The sequence below is a fragment of the Euleptes europaea genome, chromosome 5 (assembly GCF_029931775.1).
Source record: "Euleptes europaea isolate rEulEur1 chromosome 5, rEulEur1.hap1, whole genome shotgun sequence".
In the NCBI taxonomy this organism is placed as follows: Eukaryota; Metazoa; Chordata; class Lepidosauria; order Squamata; family Sphaerodactylidae; genus Euleptes; species Euleptes europaea.
The window spans coordinates 40942379-40959443 of NC_079316.1; the positions used below are offsets into that span (position 1 = coordinate 40942379).

General features: G+C 42.5%; 1 protein-coding gene across 1 annotated transcript; it reads right to left on the bottom strand.

Annotated features, from left to right (window-relative positions):
- Positions 1 to 742: 742 nt before the first annotated feature.
- On the bottom strand, positions 743 to 15607 carry TRIM42 (tripartite motif containing 42). Its single transcript, XM_056850262.1, has 5 exons — positions 15223 to 15607; positions 10915 to 11607; positions 8979 to 9793; positions 4622 to 4849; positions 743 to 823 (listed from the first exon to the last, which is right to left on the bottom strand). Exons 1-5 carry the CDS (start codon positions 15605 to 15607, stop codon positions 743 to 745), a joined length of 2202 nt encoding a protein of 733 aa, XP_056706240.1.
- Between the last annotated feature and the right edge of the window lie 1458 nt (positions 15608 to 17065).

Sequence of the window (17065 nt, forward strand, 5' to 3'; positions counted from 1 at the left end):
CAAAGTCAAACCATTGGTCCACCTTTCTTCATATTGTTTATGCTGACTGCCAGCAGCTCTTCAAGGTCTCACAGAGAAAGGTCTTTCCCGTCTCCTGGTTCTTGAAATCATTTAATGAGGAATGCCAGTTTTTGAACCTGGCATCTTCATGCAAAGCATGGCTCAAATGCCAAAACCATGGCTTCAAGCTCAAAACTTCAAGTTGGTGACAGTGTTGGAAGCAGAAGTCAGTATGAGTCTCTTGGAAAGTGCAAGATGTAAGGATGGAACAGTCAATGAGTTGTAGGTAAAATTAAAAGCATATTAGGAAAAGTACCTTGGGAAAGTAATTTTCATGCATTCCATCCTCCTCAAATGAGATCAAGATTGGCCCCTTCGAAAGTAATCTGAGTATGAACTTGGCAAATTTCAACAAAGAAAGTGTCTGTGTTATATTCCTTTGAAGGCCTGCTACATCAGAGAGTTGGCTTCAGGGATTTTTCATTATATATTTCCAGTACAGTGCAATGATTTCCTCTGGTTTTAGGAGAATGTCCGGAACAAATCAAATAAAAGACAAGGGCCAAGACTTTAATTTGCTGGGAGATCTTTATTCTGAAGGGCTTACCCTCAGATCTCTGCTTGGAAGCTGACTTCAGTTTAAAAAAAAGAAAAATATGAGAAAAATATAATTGCTTTCTCTCCAGTGGCTTACTTTTGTATTTCTGTCTCAAAAAATGGTTGGTTTGTTTGCAGTTCAGAGTTATTTGCGGATAGCAGTTTGAATATTTCGCAGCAAACCCCATCTGGCTTTGGCTTTTGTGCGTTCGTCTTGAGTCTTCACCTAGTGGAAAACAAAAATGAAATCCACAGAAGCTTTTAGCAAGATAATCACTAATTGTGGGAGGTAGATGTTGCAGGAAATAAGATAATGACATACTTCCCACTGCAGCTCTTAGTAAAGATATCTAAGGTTATGTTTACCAAAATGCTTCATGTGATTGGCACTGGCTGGCAGACCCACTGATGCTGAAGGATTTGCTCTGTATGGCCATTTAACCTGGCATTAACCTGTGTCCGTTAACTTTTAATAAAGAATGTTGACATTGTCAGTCAACACCCACTGAACTCTGCACAACTTTTCTGCCCTTATTCAGATGTGATATGTGGCAATTTTTCCCACTTTGAACAGATTTTCAGTGTGAGTCACCTAAACATGAACTTTAAGAGAGCCAATGTGGTATACTGCCCCTTTAGAACCCTTGCCACTGTTCTTAGGGGGAAAAATACAGCCCTCCCTGAACTGATCTACTTAAGTAAAAGATGGAAGAAGTCTTTAAATACTCCCTTTTTTTATTTTGCGGCAAATGCAGTTGTCATTCATTTTTCTTACTTTCACCATCATGACATTATGTCAGATTTCAGCAAACCTACGGCGTCTCAGGCAATAGAACTCAAATCCAGACGGAGCAGTGATTCAGAGAGTTTATTCATGAGGTAGTAGTTTCAACAAGACGGAGAAGGTTAGAATACAGAGTATTGGGATATTGCTATATTTATAGAATGGATACAATGGATGAGATTGAGTTACAGCAATGCAAAGGAAACAATGAGATTTCTTTCTCCCGGTAACGACTTCAGCAAACCAAGTACTGGGTAATCAGAGGGCAATCAGAGAAGGGGCTGGTGGAGTTCCTGGCATTGTGAGCGAGGCCCGGTATCAGATGAAAGATTTACACGGGCGGGTCTCCATACAATTGTAGATCTCTGACCGGAGCTTGTGGCTCGTATGCAAAACAGGTGGGGAGGGGGGAGTGCACGGAAGGATCCATCTTGTTTACAGAGGAACCATCTTGTTTGGCCCATGCTGTCAGAAACCCTATCTGACACATTACAATATTGGTATAATGAAAGAAATTAAAGGCAAACTTTGCAGCCAAGACAAATGCGGTAATGAAAGCCATCCATGAAGAAGAAGTCATAATAACTAATAATTAATTTAGCACCATGGAGAAACAGATGCTTCTGTAAAACCACAGAGGTCGTTTGTAATTGTAATTGGCTGTGAGAGAAACCAAACTTGCATGTCCTGCACTTTGCCTTATGCATGGGAAGAGTCGGGTTAGCAGAGGAATGGGAAGACCCAGATATTGTGAGGGTTGGCAGTGAGGTCATCTCTAATGGAAGGAAAACTCATGCAGAACTCCAAGAAACAACGGAGACAGACCGGGGGCAAACGTGAGTGAAAGTACCCATGCATAAATGACCAAAGGCAACAAGGATTTGAAGGGAGACACTCCCCTAGTTTAAATGCTTGTTGCCTTTGTTGTGTTATGACATTTCATGATAGCCCCTTGATATCACCTCATAAGCAACAATCCCCCCCTTGGTTAAATAATTTCCAGTTGTCCTTCAGAAAACCAATATATTCAGTGACCTGTAAGGAACCAGAGGTCATTCTCTGCCATAACGTTTAGCACCATCCACTAGATAAGGCATGTAGTAAGGAGTTACATTTCTCTGGCTTCAGTGCACACTTAGCAAACACATGGGGGAATTTTGTGGTGGACATCCGTGAGAAAGGCGTTTTGCACTAACAACCAAGGAAGACAACAAAGGTTGTAGCACAGTGAACTCCAATGTGGTGCTTGCCAATGTGTTTACTGGTAGAAGAAGAAGAAGAGTTGGTTTTTATTCCATGCTTTTCTCTATCTTTAAAGATGTTATCTGCCTTTAAAGAGTCTTAAGCAGCTCACAGTCACCTTCCTTTCCCCTCCCCACAACAGACATCTTGGGAGTTAGGTGGGGCTTAGAGAGATCTGAGAGAACTATGACTAGCCCAAGGTCATGCGAGTCCTTGCAGGTCCCTTCCCCATGTAACTGGGCCTGGCAGCCAGCACCACACAACTGGGCCCAGCATGGTGGCTAGCACTGTCCAAATGAGCCATAGTTTTCCCTGGTAGAGAGCGCTAAGGGGAAGGAAGGAGGGAAAGCTAAAGACAGAGGGGCAGATAAAGGTAGGTTGGCTGGTATGCGGGACTGAAAGAAGGAAGCTGGAAAGGGGAAGAGGCTATGGAGGCTTTCAATCTGTCCAAAAATCTGTGTCAATACTAGCATGTGCCAAGTCTGGCTGAGGAATTTTGCTTTTAGTTTCTTTTCCCTCTTTTGCACCTTGTAAATTATATATATATTCTTGTTTTGTTCTTTCTGTTCCTTTCTGCAGATTATCTTATGTTACTTTCTGCTGTTATTCACTGAAGAAAATACACTGTTAGTATATGCACAGATTCTAGATTCATGACTAACAATGGTTTCCCCTTTCTCTGCTCTGCAGCCAGTCCCCTGAAGCTCTTTCAGTTTGATTACTGCCTGCCTCCAATACTCCTGAAACCCAAGCAAACTCTATTAGTTATGAGCTTAGACAATTTGTTGGCTCAATGTACCATGAGGAGTGTGTGTGTGTGTGTGAGTGTGTTTCACCCCCTTGCCAGCCAAGCATGATCGTTCCACCTTTGATACCAATAGGTAACTAAATAGTAACATATGTATGTATGGGGCCAAATTCAATGCACAATGGCTCAGGTTTTTGTTTTGTTTTTTGCTGTCAAGTCACATCTGACTTCTGGAAACCCCTGGTGGGGTTTTCAAGGCAAGAGGCATTCAGAGGTTGTTTGCCATTGCCTCCACATCCCAACCCTGGCATTCCTTGGAGGTCTCCCATCCAAATACTTGCCACACTCCCCCCACCACCACACACACACAACGTCTGAGATCTGATGAGATCAGTCTAGCCTGGGCTATCCAGGTCAGCATGCACAGTTTAAATCTGACAATTAATGTAGGGTTTCAGCTGTAAATATATTCTACGCGTGTTGGATTTGGCAAACATTATGTCTCTACATGAACACCTGCTGGCATCAGAGAGTAGCCCCTGTACTGGCTGAGCACGAAAGTAAGTAATCTCCCCCCACATACACACACATTCCTCACTGCATATAGAGCCAGCACCTCAAAGTATATAGGGCCAGCACCTCCAAAGGCTTCTGTTTCTATAAGAGCGCAAAAAAATATTGCAGGTGCTTTGAGCTCTAACATTTTTCTTCATCAAACCATGGACAGAGTGACCCTCCTGCAAGCCCATTACATTCCAACATTTAGTCCCTGCGAGACTAATAATGCATTATTTTCAATTGGTGACTGATAGGGATGTGCAAAACTTCTCTGAGGAATTTAATTAGATGCTTTTGTCCATAGAATAACATACAATTTTGGCTTGTATTTTCTTTCAGGTGAAACTCTGTGGCAGCTCTACCCAGCAGTGTATGGGGAGGAAAGGAAGTTAATATGTTCCACTAATATTCCAGCTGATATGTTTTACATGTGTAATTGTTGTTCTACATGTGTAATGTTTTCTATCCAATACTAAATAATTAAACATGACTGCATGTTCAGTGGCTCAATGTAAGCAATATCCTGCTTCACCATGGCCTATTGTGTGGAACCTAGTAGAGTAAAACACGTTCTGCCATTGAATAGTGTTGGTGGTAGGGAAGGAGAAAACAGGAGAGTAGCACTTCTTTCTTTGGGGAACAGATCTATAATACTTGTAAGACAAATATATAGAAGGAAGACTGCACTGTACCTTACAGACATCACTCCATTGACCTGGTCCATAAGCATTAATAGCCCGAACTTTAAAGATATATTCTGTATTAGGTGTCAGATTACGTATCTCCAGATTCTGTAGTCCAATCCCTTTTATTACTTCTATCAGCTTGGTCCGGACTAGATTGTCAGCTGCCGTTTCAAGCACTTCATAATAAGCAATCTCAAAGCTGTCTACATTTTCTGTAGGACATGTCCAGTAAATCTAGAGAGTACAAAGATGAATAGCATGGAACATATTTTCATTCTGTATTTTCATTTACTTACAACATGAATATCACAAGCAATTAGGGTTTTGATTACTAGATCAGTAGCCAATAAAACTGATTTTTTTTAAAAAAAACAAACAAACTATTTTGTGTCATATCTTCCAATTCAGTTCTCATCATATTCTATGATTTATAAAGGACATTAGCAGCATGTTTGTTAAAGATTTTCCTAAATAATGTTTTATTCAGTAATGAATGAATGACTTAATGAGTTATATAAAACGTTCTTGTATGCAAAAGAAAAGATAAATCCTAGTCTTCTCAAGGATATACTGACTTTCTGTGCATTAGGCCTTTTTTCCAATAGGGTAACATTCACATATGTAATTTCCCATCCCCAGCATGAAGTAATATAGCCCAGAAACACTTTTACCACAGTACCTAGTTGTTGAAATGGGTCTAAGAGATTAGTTTAAGATGCTCAGGCTTCCTTACATATGCATTCCCAGGGTGAGGGAAACTGCACACTGGGAGACCTTAGCTTAAGACCTTTCTAAATGAAATGAACTCCCACAAGCATGCACACATACATACATAGACTATATGTGGAAAATTAGACTTGTTTTTTGGATAAAGCTGATACATGATGGTGAATTTTGTTAATGAAAGTAGTGATGCTAATAAACTGCATGCAGGACCTCAAAACACAAACTCCCCTTGCTGAAAAGCTCACCCCATTTTCAAGTTGGACAAAAACCACCTTGAATTTCAGCTGTACTCAAAAAGACTCACAAAATGCCCAGTGGCACTACTGAGTCCTTTTTCAAACCACAAACATTGTCTTTTCCAAGTTGGGGAGAAGCAGCTGACTATGTGAGGACATTTTCTTCCCCTATTTGCCCAGTGTATCTTCCTGTTGGGTTTGTTTGGAACTGTATGGTTGTTGTTGTTGTTTGACCATCCTCTGGGCTTTTTATAGCTATTGCCATCCATTGGTTTGTAGACTTACAGAGCAATCCTATGTAGAGTTACTCTAGTTAAAGCCCACTTGGCTTAGACTACAGTAATTTAGGATTGCACTGTAATATGTTCTTTCTTTCTTTCTTTCTTTCTTTCTTTCTTTCTTTCTTTCTTTCTTTCTTTCTTTCTTTCTTTCTTTCTTTCTTTCTTTCTTTCTTTCTTTCTTTCTCACGTTTCCTTGAGGCTCAAAGTGACTTACAAATTGCAAGTTAAAATCTACAGAATGAAAATAAAACACCAAATACTCCCTTCCCCATATGCACATGGATAAAATTGCTCATGTTTATGAACATCCCAGTTGAGCTTTTGCAAAGGTGTGTTGATGTTCACCCATTACAACATGAAATTTCACTTGAGCAGTAGGTTGAGGGGAAGATTCACACACCTTGATCTATGTTTCTTAAAGACAAATACAGGAAAGACCCAAAACAGTGTTAAATGCATTGGGTGCAGGAGAGAAAGAATACAAAGCTTAGAACTAATTTAAAGATATAAGAAAGATGTAGGAAAGAATAAGTTCTTGCTATTACTTGTCAGTCCCCCTGCCTCAAATTTTAATAGGCTACACGAACACTTACATTCAAGTGGGGCAACAGGGAACACTCTGCATCAGACAACAAAAAATAATGACTTTTTTTACAGAAATAGTTTTCAAAAGGCATTCTAAGGTGTTAGCAGTGGCTGTTTTTATTTATTGTGCACAGTGTGCTCAATCACCATTTTAAATGCAAACACCCAGTAACAATAATTATTGGTTGGTTTTTACAAGAGATGCCCTTAAGTTAGCAGGCCTAATCAAGAAGTTGTGAGGCTCTGGAGGGTACCAGTATACAGATGAGGTTGTGGACATGGTGTTTGTAGGGTTTGCGCCCTGACCACACTCACATATGGTGGTGTTCTTTGTGGAGGAAAGGGAGGGAGACAGGCTGGCTTAAACTATTGGTTGGACAGTAGTTGCCTTTAATATCTTTTAAATGGCACATTTTGCTTTGCCTGAGTCCTGACACTCGGGTGAAGAAAAGTGACCGGAAGAGCACCTTGCTCAGGATCTGCATAGTGTCTTGGGCTCCTTATGGGTTCTGAAACCCCTTCCCTTTGCTCCAGGGGTGACATGGAAATTTAAAATGGCCAAGAAGGAAGACAAACTGAACACCATTGTGCTGCTACAGCACCGCATGGGCCACTGAGCACAGACCTAGCCAACCACACCAGTGATACATTGGCTCACTCATTGCTTACTCCTGCACTACCAATGACTTCCAACAGTGCAAAAGGAGGCAACTGGTGAGCTGTCCTTAGTCCCTAGTCACTTGTCACTAAGCCAAGTGGTCACTGTGCCACTGGCAGAGCTTGGATCTACTGGCTTCCAGCTACCAGTGGCCCTTCTGGGCAGCAGTCCTTGGGAAATTTTCCTTGTAAGTTAAATGGCTAGCCATAAGAATATAAGAACTTAAAAGCCCTACTGGAATAGACCAGTGGTCCATCTAGACTAGCATTCTGTTTCACACAGCAGCCAACTAGTAGTCTACCTATTCCTTACCCTTACAACTCATTTGCAGCCCACTGTAAACGCTGAGCATATGGTGACTGTTTAAACTGGTGAACTCCCACTCAACAACTGTGAGTCAAAAAGGATGTTTAGCATTCAGGCCACATCTCTGTCTTACAACCAGTGTGTGGTCTTGGGCAAATAACTTGTATCCATCTAATGCATCTTACCTTTTTTATATTGGGGCCAGCTCAATGCCCTTTAAACATTATATCTGGGGCAAGAGGGCAAAAGCATTTCCTTGTCATTTTTCTTGAACACTTAGTATTTAGAGGCATATAGCCTCTGAATATAGAGGTTCCTTGCTGCTGAATCCCTCCACACTTGGGGCAGAGGTGACTCTGTGACATACCCCTTAAACCTAATTCATTCATGAAGAATGAGAGCTACTTCTTGTTCCCTTGGTACTCAGGCACTATAAGAATAGGTTGCCAATATCCAGGTGGGGCCAAGAGTTCCCCTGGAATCACAAGCAATTACTAGACTACAGAGATCAGTACTACTGGAGAAAATAGAAGCTTTGGAGAGTGGAATCTATGGTATCCCATCCCTGCTAGGTCCCCTCCCCAAATGCTGCCCCTTGGCTCTGCCCTCTCAATCTCCAGAAATGTCCCAACCCAGAGTTAACAACTCTATAGGAACAATATTGATACCACCTAGGGTTGCCAACCACCAGGTAGCGACTGGAGATCTCCTGCTATTACAACTGATCTCCAGCCGATAGAGACCAGTTCACCTGGAGAAAATGGCCATTTTGCCAATTGGACTCTATGGCATTGAAGTCCCTCCCCTTCCCAAACCATGCCCCCCTCAGGCTCCACCCCAAAAACCTCCCACTGGTGGCAAAGAGGGACCTGGCAACCCTAATATCACCCTGGTCCCCAAGAAAAATCATGGTTCTGCCAGCATGTTCCCTTCATCTATACATTGCCAGAACAGAAAACATACCAAGTTGTTCAAAGAGTAAAGAAAAAGTGTCTCTAGATGTGACAGCATCCTTGTGGCTGCTACAAGGATGCCACCACCATTTTAAAGTCATTTTTAAATGCCATGAGGGTTGGGCCCACAGCACGGCAAGCTGAGGCACTTCCCACCCGCACCCTATCAACTGCCCAAACAGCTGCATTCCTTCCCTGCACACAGCTGTTTTAGCACTTGAAAAGATGTGGGGGAGGGAAACGAGCACACTGCAGGCCCAGCCTCAAGGCATTTTTCAGTTACTTTAAAATGGTGGTGACATCCTCATGGTGGCCACAAGGATGGCATTGTGTCCAGTTTGGCTCTCAGAAATGGGGTTTCAGATTCATCTATTCTGGAGAGAACCTTGTAAGAGAATTCTGATGTTGACTTCCCTTTTAAGATTTTGGCATTTGTAACCATATTTCTGGAACTGTGTACTACTAGGAAAAATCAAAAGAGAAAGGAGACTGTGATCGTAAAGCATGCATGCATCTTCAGACTGAGGATTTCTGAGTATCACAAGGATTTGGCTGTCTGTCTAAGAATGCTGTCTATTAGTAAGATCAGGGTGCAAGAAACATTAATAAAGTTCTTACCTTGGCTGCAGTTGGGTATACAAGTGTTTGGTAAATAATAACATTGCCAGGGGGTTCAGTTGTTTCTTCAAGTGGTTCTGGCTCAAAATACGAAGTCTGGGATTGGTAGTTTCTTTCATTTTTTGAACTATCTAAAGATGCATCCCAAAAAGCATACAACCCACGATCTTTAACATTAGGAGGAGGTGATGATTTTGGTCTTTCAACGTCAATTAGGTTTTCTTCACTCTGTGAAGTTAGTGTTGATAAAGACTGACTTCGTGTTGCTGTTAATGGCTTCTGAACGTGTGCGCTGGAAACAATCCTTGGAATCATTATGTCAGAAGAGCCAGGGTAAGGGCGTTTGGTTGAGTGATCACCTGCCATTCTCCTTTTAATTGATGGGAAAAGGGTTTGTAAGGTATCTGCAAGTTCTTCGAAGTTGACTTTAAGATGTTTAATAGGATCTTCTTTGAGACGTGGGCTTGGTTGGTAAATATTTTCAAGTATATCTTCTATTTCATTTATCAAGCAATTTGAAGACTGCAGGAATGCTATTTGACTGCTTTCCTTCAAAGCTTCCTTAGAATATTGCATGAGGCTGTCCATCTGGGCAATTCTTTTGGTTGTGTAATCTACATACTCTATGAGTCTCTTCTGTTTTTGAAGCTCAAGGTTTTCTACTGCTTCCATCATCTCTTTCTCTCTTTCATTAAGTATGTTCTTTAACCTGAAGAAACCATCCCTGATCTCCCTCCTTTTTGCTTCTTTGTAGGACTTAAAATTGCTTTTTAATACAAGTATTTCCATTAGATCATTATCAATTACATAGCGGACTGCAATACAAAAAGATAGGGATAATAATTATATATCTGTGATTTTGAAACAATCTCTTTATTCACAAAATACATAAGGCTTCTAAACTGACAAAGGGCTTGCCCTAGGCTGACTTCAGTCAAAGCACCTGTAGAGACCTTGCATTCCAGAGCAACAAATCCCAACTGAAGGTACAACATCACTACTGATTTCAAGGAGATGTATCCTGTACAGGTATCCTTTACAGCATGGGTTCTCAACAAGGGGGGAATCCCCCCCTAAGGGGGAATTTTAGGGTTCCAGGGGGGGAATTGGGACCACTATTCAGCAAAGTGTGATGCCCTGTAGGTTATGTACAGTGAGGGGAATGTCCTAACAAGTCTAAAAGGGTTACAGGATTAATGGCCAGTTGTGCTGTGAGCTGGGGTGGGGGGGTACACATGAAAATGAATGAAGTCATTGGGGTACATCTGAATTTCCCACTGCTGCCACTGCATGGTTTTAGGAAGGAAGAAAAAAGAACATGCCTCTGGAAGGAGTTGGGTGAGTATCACCTCCTCCTAATGGATGTTTCCTTCCTACAGTTGCTTCAAAGCCCTCTAACAGCAGATTGGAGACCTCATGCCCATCTGAGGTCACTGAGAGACATTACAGTTGCCAGCCAATTGAGCCAGGTAACAAGAAGCCAAACACATAGATGACCTAGATGCTGAGAGTCAACATGAAGAAAGAGGCCTAATACAAATCTCCACTGTGTGGGAGAAGGGAAATACAAGAACAATGAGTTGACCTACCTCTCCCTTCTCATTTAGAGATCCTTAAGGGAGAGTGTATGGCAGCCTTCAGAAAAGCATACAGGTATGGTGTCCCACCCCCACCCCCATGACATTTCACAAATTAGAAATTGAAGCTGTCTAGAAAGACTATAGCAGAACTTGGACCAAGGTTTCCCTCAGGCTATCCACATCTTGATCCATGGATCACACTGCTGTACAACTTCTCCTCTTTATGGTCAGCATCTGCCAGCTCATTATCATCAGTACTTGTGGACTATTTAGCCCCAGAGAAAGTACTGCGGGGCATACTAAATTATCTAAGTACAGATCAAGCAGAAGGAGAAGGAAGAAATACAAACAGGAACCTTTTTTGAACTTTGCAATAGTACTGAATAATGCAGCAGATTGTTGTGAGCATGCCAATGGCAATGCAACTACTTCGTGATCAATGTGCCATGATTCCTTGCAATAATCACATAATAGCTCATGGTCATCAAGGCAGTATTTGGAGACCAATGCATCAGGATGGAGAATACAGTTTTTTTCTTCCCAGACATCATAACTGACGTTGGTAAAGACATGGTTTTGAGCACTGACGTCCTGATGATACGCTGTCAAGCAAACTTTACAGTAATTCAGTTGACATGTCACACATCTTTTGACAGCTCGTCGCCGTTCAATACAAACTTGGCAATAGATTGGTATTTTGCTTTTGTCAAATCTCCATTTTAGGAAGCCATATCGTCGCATATACCTCCTAGCCAGTCTGGCTCTTAAGTAATTCATCCTCAGCTGTATTTTGTGAGCAAATGGGAGGCAGTGCGCCTTGCTGCATATTGGGCAGGTGATGATAAAGTAATTTTCAATGACCTCAGCACGTTGCTGGCTGATCTTGATACACTTCTCACAAAGGCAGTGATTACATGGCAACATAAATGGGTGGAGAAACAGCTCTTTACACAGGGGACAAGTCAGCTGGTCAATAAAAGCATGTGCTGATGCATCCTTCTCCAGCGTAATGACAGATGTGTTGCTTCTCCTTCTTCCGGGATATATGGCTCTGAAAACAAACAATAAACCAAAGGACTTCTAACTAGCAATTCAGCTAAGTCGCAATTTTCAGAGCCTAATACCAGGAAAACCTCTATCCTATAACAATACTAACTGTAAAGAGACAACCAAGAATACCCCACATGCTTCTGTTTCCCATAACTGTGTATAAACCCTATTAGCTATGTTTCATCTTAGTCATGCCAGAAATTATAACCAGTGAGCACATACCCATACATTTTCCCTGAGGAAAAAAGAAGAAAAGAAAACTGCACTCATCAATCATTTTGTTTTAAATTTAAATGCTGATTTTCCCTTCTAAGTTTTTTTCAAAAAGCATCAGAGCAAAATGCCCTGAACTTCAAGAAAGGCAGAGACAAGGAGGCAGTTGGGGTCAGAGAACGATACAGTGTGTGGCTGTTAAAGGACAGAAAAAAATCTGTTGCTGTGAATCTTTACCTGAAGTGAGAGAATGAGTCCAGGAAGAGACCAATTTGTCAAAGTGGCTAATGAGTGTCACTGCCTTTTGCCTTTCTCTCCTGCCTTGTGTGTGTGCCTGCCCTGGTGCACAATTATCGGACAGGTCTTGCTAGAATCCAGCCCAGGAAAATTTCCCTGTGCAGGGTGATGCAGAGGAACTTACATCTGGATCTAGGGAATGTCTCCTTCACAAGGTCCCTTTCTGAGAACAGATTTTGCTCACTTGCTCTTGCCTTTTTCAAACACTCCAGCTTCACCTTGCTGCTTTTCCTGAACTTTTGTTGAAGAAAAGGCAAGTCCAGACACACACACAAGCACACAAACATTGCAGCCTGCTTTGCACCCTAGAATCCTGCTTTCCTATAGTAGGGGAAAGGAGAGTCCCACAAATCTTCAGTGTGAGAATAATTCTGCAGTGAGGAAGAGAATCTCTAAATGGTGGATTTCATGTGGATGGAAAATCAGCCAGAGGGGAAGGTCAGAGCATCTCAATAGCTCAGCCATACAGCATCCCTTAAGGAGCTAGTTGAGTTCTCTGCTGCTGCAAGACCAGGCTTAAGTTGAGACCTGCACTTTCCTCCCACCCGGGACAAGGGGAAAATGAGGGAAATGAGTCAAAAGACTGGCTGATTATCAGTACACTGTAGCCACCACCAGATTAAATGGAGGAGATGGGATGGGGTATTGGCACTGGCATGGGCAGAGCAGGGGCCATCAGAATCACCAGCATACCATGGAGATGATTGTGCTGGTCAGACTGCCCTTCTCAAGAGTGGCGGATATAGGACCCTGGTGCCTCATGCTGCTGGTTGCACCCAGGAACAACATGCCATCTTAGTTCATGTTGAGTGGGAAAATTGTGCCATTAATGTACCAGGTGTTGGTTGAAGGCACTTGTCAGGTATTGTAGGAGGTTGCATGTAGCCAGGCCAGAGTTTCACTCACTAGTGACCTTTGGAGCAGCCAGAGTACATAACATGTCTACCTAAGCATTCACTGAAGAAGGAGGGCACATAAGCAGTTGGAATGACAGGGTAACAGTGAACACTGCTTTAGGAAGCAGATTTTTAAAAACTATTTTTATGCCTTCCTTTCCCCAGTCCATTCCCCAGGTTACCTTCCCTTCTTGTCTTATTCCCCTAGATGCTGAGAAACTGTTTACACGAGTGATACATGATGCTTAAGGAAATATCAACTGGGCTTGGCTTGGCTGGGAGACAGATCAGGAGCTGCTGACAAGGTGAGTGCTGGTTTTGCCTTTCCTATAACTGCTGGGAGCATTAACTGAGGTTGCTGTGAGAGGACTGTGTTTGAGGGTGAGTTGGTGCTTGTAGCCTGTTTGTAGCTTTCTAAAGAGGGGTTTTTGATTTGTGCTGGGTGGAGCTGTGTGTGAGAGGTGGGAGCTGTGAGCATTTCAATTGCAAAAGCTCCTCCTCGCCAGAGGTGCGAGCTGAAGGGTGAGGGCTCAAGGGCTCTTGCCCTGTGGCTGTTAGCCTGGGGACCCTATAGGGTGGGGAAAGAATTCTGTTATCAGGGCAGAGTAAATCTGTGTGTCCGGCAGGAGTACCGAGCAAGTTAAGCATTGGTGTGAGTTAGCAGCAGGGCAAGGAAGCCAGGGCACTAGGTCTTTATTCAATACAGGAAGGGTGCAGGGTATAGAAGGCAGGATACTTTTCATTTCCAGGGTTAAAAAACCAAAAATAAATAATTAAATTACCAGTTATGAAGATAGAAAGCCAGCAGGAGTTGGGGGTTATCCAGTGTGCTTCATAGAGTTTCACGTGTATGACTATCTGCCTGCTGGACAGAAGTCATGGGTTTGTACTCAGTGCAGGGAGCTCCTGGCTCTCAAGGAGCTAGTTCATTTCCTTGAGACCAAGGTAGCTCAACTGGAGAAGCAGAGACAGGCAGAGAGAGAGGTGGATATGGACTCTGGGGATGAAATAGTTGCATCCCAGTCCCAGGGTGACGGCTCCCTGCCAGTCACTGATGATGGAGTCCTTGGTGAAGGAGGTCATCTCTCTGAGGTAAGGGGATGTGGTACCTTAGAGGGACCCCTTCTTTGGTGGATGAACAGATATCCTCTTTTACCAAGAATATGCCTCTGAGGGGAGGGGGGCTTCCCCATCCTCTGAAGGGAGGGGGATCTCTTCACATTGGAGGAATGGGCATTAAAATGGCAAATGAGATTCAATGTGAGCAAGTGTAAAGAGATGCATATTGGGGCAAAAAAACCCAACTTCTCATATACACTGATGGGATCTGTGCTGGCAGCAACAGACCAAGAAAGGGATCTTGGGGTGGTAATGGATAGCTTGATGAAGATGTCGACCCAGTGTGTGGCCGTTGTGAAAAAGGCAAATTCCATGTTGGCCATAATTAGACAACGAATAGAGAATAAAACTGCTGCTATCATACTGCCCTTGTACAAATCTATGGTGAGACCACACTTGGAATACTGTGTACAGTTCTGGTCACTACACCTTAAAAAGGATATTGCAGAGCTTGAGAAGGTGCAAAAAAGAGCAACCAAAATGATCAGGGGGCTAGAGCGACTGTCTTATGAGGAGAGGTTAAAACACTTAGGGTTGTTTAGCTTGGAAAGAAGGCAGTTAATGGGAGATATGACAGAGGTCTATAAAATTATGCATGGTATGGAGAGAGTGAACAGGGAGAAGCTTTTCTCCCTCTCTCATAATACTATAATGTAGGGTCATCTACTGAAGCTGGAGGGTGACAGATTCAAAATAGATAAAAGGAAGTATTTCTTCACACAACACATAAATTTCGGAACTCCCTGCCCCAGGATGTGGTGATGGCTGCCAACTTGGAAGGCTTTAAGAGGGGAGTGGACATGTTCATGGAGGAGAGGGCTATCCCTGGCTACTAGTCAAAATGAATACTAGTCATGATGCATACCTATTCTCTTGAGTATCAGAGGAGCATGCCAATTATATTAGGTTCTGTGGAACACAGGCAGGATGCTGTTGCAGTTGTCTTGTTTGTGGGCTTCCTAGAGGCACCTTGTTGGCCACTGTGTGAACAGACTGCTGGACTTGATGGGCCTTGGTCTGATCCAGCATGGATTTTCTTATGTTCATAGAAATCATAGTTGGATGGTACTTACTCATCTCTGTGTCGACTCCTGTAAGGATGAGGGACATACGTGCAACACCTGCTTTCGTAGCACTGACACTCTGTATTCTCAACTGTACAGCAACAGCACTTGCAGTGTGGGTTATTAGCGCAGGAGCAGCAGCAGCAGCGAAGATTGGGGTTTTCTGAGCATGTACAGTGACAGCACTGGCAAGGCTGACCTTCATCATGTGGGCAGTAGCAACAGTCACAGTTCCGTTCATCGGTACACAGGTAACGCCAACACAAGCAGCATTCCTCCTCCTCATATCTGTCAGAATGCCTTGGTGAATCAAATGCTGAGCAGCAAAGACTGCAAGGGCAGCAGGGTATGCAATGGCAGCCTGGGCAACACGGACATGTCAGGCAACATTGACATGCCAGACCAGTCATCTCTTGGCAAGGTACTTGAGGTCCCGCCCCCTCTTTGGTCTTCACAAGCAGGTCTTGCTTTGTATGTCTACAACAATTGTCCCATAACCCCCTTTTTTTTGTTATTGTGAAAGTTCTTTCTGACCACTTAGGAAGGAATAATGACATCACAATGGGCTATACCAAGTAGGACATGGGTATCTTTCTATGTGAAAGTGGCATTTCAGTTCCATCACAGAGCATGTCACCACGCTCTAGATCCTGATGCTTTGGAGAAAGCACTTTTGAGCCACGCAGGAAAACTGTATATCAGTGAGGATTATGACACTGCCCTGGGAGTCAACAGATCAAGTTCAGCAACAGTAGTGGGACATCTGAGATTACGAACTCCTGCCTTTGTTCAACACTGTGATTGTGGTCTACCACAACATCAAGACACAAACTGCACGCTTAAAAGTCTAAATTCTGTTGGTGATGATTCATAAAGAGAGTGATTTGGTTCTTGTAGGTTATCCGTGCTGTGTGATCTGGTCTTGGTAACCACGGATAACCTACAAGAACCAATGAACTCAGACCGTGAAAGCCTTCGACAAAGAGAGTGATTATTTAGAAAGTTATAGGTTTTATAAGTACTGGTCGATGTTTGTTTAGACAGAAGTTTGTTTTCAATGCTGTATTATTGTATCATTGTTAATTTTAATTAAAAAAATTTTTTTAAAGACACAAACTGCAGAAGAAGAGGAAAGTGACATGATGGGAGCAGGTTCTTTTTGAAACCTGTTATAGGAACGTATTGCTGAACTAATTTGGAGACAAAATCTAACACATATTAGAGACGTGAATGTACATCAAGTAGCCAAAATGGTCCATCCCCTATTATGACTCTGCACCATTTCCCTTCATGAGAGATGCTTATACCCAAGCCTACATCTGCCCCCTTACAGTTTCCCCTTGAGTTCTGCTGTGATGCGTTTGGGAACTACAATGAACTACTGTTGATTAACATTTCTGTCCCCCTTTAAGTGATATTGAAAGATTAAATTGTCCTGGCTGACAGAGATAATATATTAGCAGCAGATGCAGCCAAAATAACAGATTTGGCTAAGGTTTCCAGGATTGCTGCATTATCCTGTTGGGGTTTAACACACAGCTGCCATTTCTGACACAGTTACATTGGCCACCAAGCTGTGCTCTTTTTTCCACCTGCTTTTTTTGTAGGATGCTATGTTCTTTGATTAGTATTGGTTTCTAAGAAAAGAGATGATAAAGTTTAAACCTGTATACTCTTCAGTAATGCGGAAATTAACACAATAAATCCTATTCATAAGAAGGATCAATTAGCATTTGGCTGAGGCATTCCATTCAGGTTCAGATGATGAATTATCATTTTTACATGTTTTTTTTCTTTTTATTTCACAATACAGTTCCTTCCTTTGACAATATGTTCCATTGTACTTCTCTTTTGTAAAAAAAATCCTC

What these genes read in the sequence shown, in the direction of transcription:
- TRIM42 (XM_056850262.1), bottom strand. Translation starts at nt 15,607, where the DNA reads ATGACTGGTCTGGCATGTCAATGTTGCCTGACATGTCCGTGTTGCCCA. An exon ending in TATACCCAACTGCAGCCAAG is followed by an intron (nt 4,850 to 8,978) that starts GTAAGAACTTTA and finishes TGTACTCTCTAG; the next exon opens with ATTTACTGGACATGTCCTAC. An exon ending in AATGGAGTGATGTCTGTAAG is followed by an intron (nt 824 to 4,621) that starts GTACAGTGCAGT and finishes GTTTTCCACTAG; the next exon opens with GTGAAGACTCAAGACGAACG.